The 2,806-nt window shown below is 47.5% G+C and overlaps 1 protein-coding gene across 4 annotated transcripts in view; it reads left to right on the top strand.

Annotated features, from left to right (window-relative positions):
- Adgrf5 (adhesion G protein-coupled receptor F5) overlaps positions 1-2,043 on the top strand; it is a 94,316-nt gene extending 92,273 nt beyond the window's left edge. For 3 of the 4 annotated variants that reach the window (XM_013350994.2, XM_013350993.2, XM_005359794.2), the window contains one exon: positions 1,505-2,043. In XM_013350994.2, the coding sequence (XP_013206448.1) occupies positions 1,505-1,584 (80 nt within the window). In that variant the 3' untranslated portion in view covers positions 1,585-2,043. Of the gene's footprint in view, positions 1-825; positions 893-1,504 lie in introns of all 4 variants that reach the window. The other variant, XM_026785646.1, reaches the window with a different exon arrangement.
- The last annotated feature ends 763 nt before the right edge of the window (positions 2,044-2,806 follow it).

Below are 2,806 nucleotides of genomic sequence, written 5' to 3' on the forward strand. Positions count from 1 at the left end.
TGCCCCACGGGACAGCCCATCACAGTCTGCCCCACGGGACAGTCCTGTCATGCCCTGACAGGACAGTTCTATCACACTTCTACCCCACAGGACAGTCCCATGGCTCCACCCCCATGGAGCAGTCCCATTACACTGCCCCTCACAACACATTCCTGTCACACTGCCTCTCCTACAAGAAGGTGGCCGCCCAAATGCTTTCCTTTTCATTTTTGCTCTTTTCAGTGTTGTGTTAGGGATCAGGGTCTCAGGTGTGCTAGGCGAGCACTCTACCATTGAGCCACCCCTCAGCCCCGTGTTCATCTCTTCAGAACCAGACAGACCTCACAAATGCAGCCATACACTGTGTCCACGTCCAGACCCTGGCTGTCACACATTTGCCATCAAACATACCTGAATCTGAGCGTTCTGGGAGGGCCATGGGGACCAAGTCTCCGAATATAGTGAAGAATTGGGAAACCGTTCCAGAGCTAGAGAATTGTCCCCTTTCACTTGGGATGCCACTGATTTGATCTTACATGAGAAGACAGAATCTTTGGAAATCCTAGAACTATTGGACTTCATAACATTTAGCATTTCCAAGAAGTGAGCAGAAGTTAAGTAATCTACTGAATCTGAACTTTGCAAAATATCAGTCTAATAGAATACACTCTTTATTTGGTCTGAAGACCAAAGTTGGGAATGTGGGTTTTGTTTCTGGGGTGTCGGGGCCTGAGATTCCCGGTCACTGCTGTTGGATACTCTTGCATGGGCCATCAGTACAGCTCTACTCTGGATAAGATTTTTGGGGGGAGGGCTAATTACTGTAACTTTGATTTATGTTGTCAGCAGCCCCAAAGGTCCCCCCAGGCAATGATGGAAACCCTGTTAGCAGTGGCAGTTCATCATCCTGATGGTAGGGTAGTCACTTTGACGCTTCCCTTGCCCAGTGTATGTTCTGTATGCCCCCTGCGCACAGTGCCTGCCTCTACCCACACAAGGCTGAGCAGTTCCACCAGCTGCCCTCCCGCTGTGCTGGTCCTTGGTACTTCTGTTGGTATCTCTCACTTTTCCCACCCTGCCTCTTCCTCCCTTAGAGTTAGTCTTCTCTTCCCTTTTCTTCCATGTATGAACCTTCAGCTCAACGGTTAGCTCCTTCCTATGAACTTCCCCAAGTCAAGATAAAAAAGGGGACCAGGAAGTTCCCCTCATGTAGAAGCCCTCAGGGCCATGCATGTGGGCGCTTAGGAAGAGGCTGCCCACGTTGAGGTCTGGCTGTTCAGTGGGGAAACCTGGCTGCTGGTGTATTGTGAAGTAGTTAGTGCTTGGTGGCTGCCGTGCATGCTTGAGGACATCACTCTCTCGTTGGTTCTCTGGCACGCTGGGCTAGGGAGGAGGGCAGGCCTGAGCCATTCCAGGCATGGCTGCTGGGCCAGAGCTCATCCTGTCTCCTCAGAAGATATTTGCACACCAAAGTGCATGGAAGTTTGTCTTGGAGGCTGAAATGCTGCTTTGCCTTTTGTTGCAGGAACATATAACGTTTCCACCCCAGAAACAACCAGTTCTTCTGTGGAAAACTCATCTAGTGCTTACTCGCTGCTCAACTAGGACCAGACAAGGCCAAATCCACAGGACCGCTCAGAAATGGGGCATGTGCCGAGAAAAAGGGACCCATCCAAATCTGTGGGTAAAGTGTTCTCTCCGCAGACTTCTGCAGCAGATACTGAAGAGAGTCTTTCAGTAGAGAAGACACTTTCTTCTGTAAGGACAGACTAAAGCAATTGCCGTGTTTGTTTTTGTTCCCACCCCATCCGTTGTGTAATGCCAACTATGTATAGTATTTAAAAGAAACCCCACAAGGCCCAACTTTTCTATATGTATTATAAAATAGAATAATTTTATTTTGAAGAGAGTTTTTCAGCCCACCCTACCCTACCCCACCCATTGACTACAAAGGTCAGTGTTGACTGGAGCTGTAAATAAAAGCAAGTACTCAGGAGTTCAGTGGATTTGAGGAAGAAGGAAAAGGTGGAGGGAGGAAGGAAGGAAAGAGGGAAGGAATGAAGGAAGGAGGGAGGGAGAGAAGGAAGGAAGGAAGGAAGGAAGGAAGGATGACGTTGAAAACATTAGGGAGTACATTGTAAGGTTTCCACATCAAGGTCTAATACGATCACGCAGATGCCACAGCACTGAGGATGAAAATATATGGCCCAAAAATGGACAATGAGGTGAAGTTATGGGGGCAAGCGTAGCACATTCTTGATATTTCCCTAGTTAAAAGGGTAGACTCCAAGACAGAGGAGAAATGGGAAGGGCATCATGCCACGAGGATGCTTCTGGCTGGATGGTTTTATCTACAAGCAATGCACCCAAGGAGACACATGTCCTCACGACAAGGACATGCGAATGAACCTTTGCATGTCAAGGCCTGAGCCAAGATGGATGAACACATGTAGGAGCTATGACAGCAACTCTATCAGATTCAAGTAAGGATTTACTCTCATGGTTTGTCAGAAAAGCACTGTGTGTTACTTTGTTTGACATTTCGAAGGCAACACATGTATATGTATATATATTATACCCAGTTGTTGACAAATCTGTTGCATTGCACTGGACTCAGACTCCCGTATCTGTCTTACCTGTAACAGCTTTAACCAGGTACTTTCTGTGCATTATAGAATAAACTTTAATGACTGTGTAGCGTGTACATTTCTATAATTGCAGTTGTGACGTCATCATGGCTGTGGTGATGATGGCCCTTGGTGTGCTGTACAGCTAGCTGTGTGCTGTCAGTTGCCAGTCTTCTAAGTACCCAGGCCAATACATATTC

The sequence above is a fragment of the Microtus ochrogaster genome, linkage group LG2 (assembly GCF_000317375.1).
Source record: "Microtus ochrogaster isolate Prairie Vole_2 linkage group LG2, MicOch1.0, whole genome shotgun sequence".
Taxonomy (NCBI): domain Eukaryota; kingdom Metazoa; phylum Chordata; class Mammalia; order Rodentia; family Cricetidae; genus Microtus; species Microtus ochrogaster.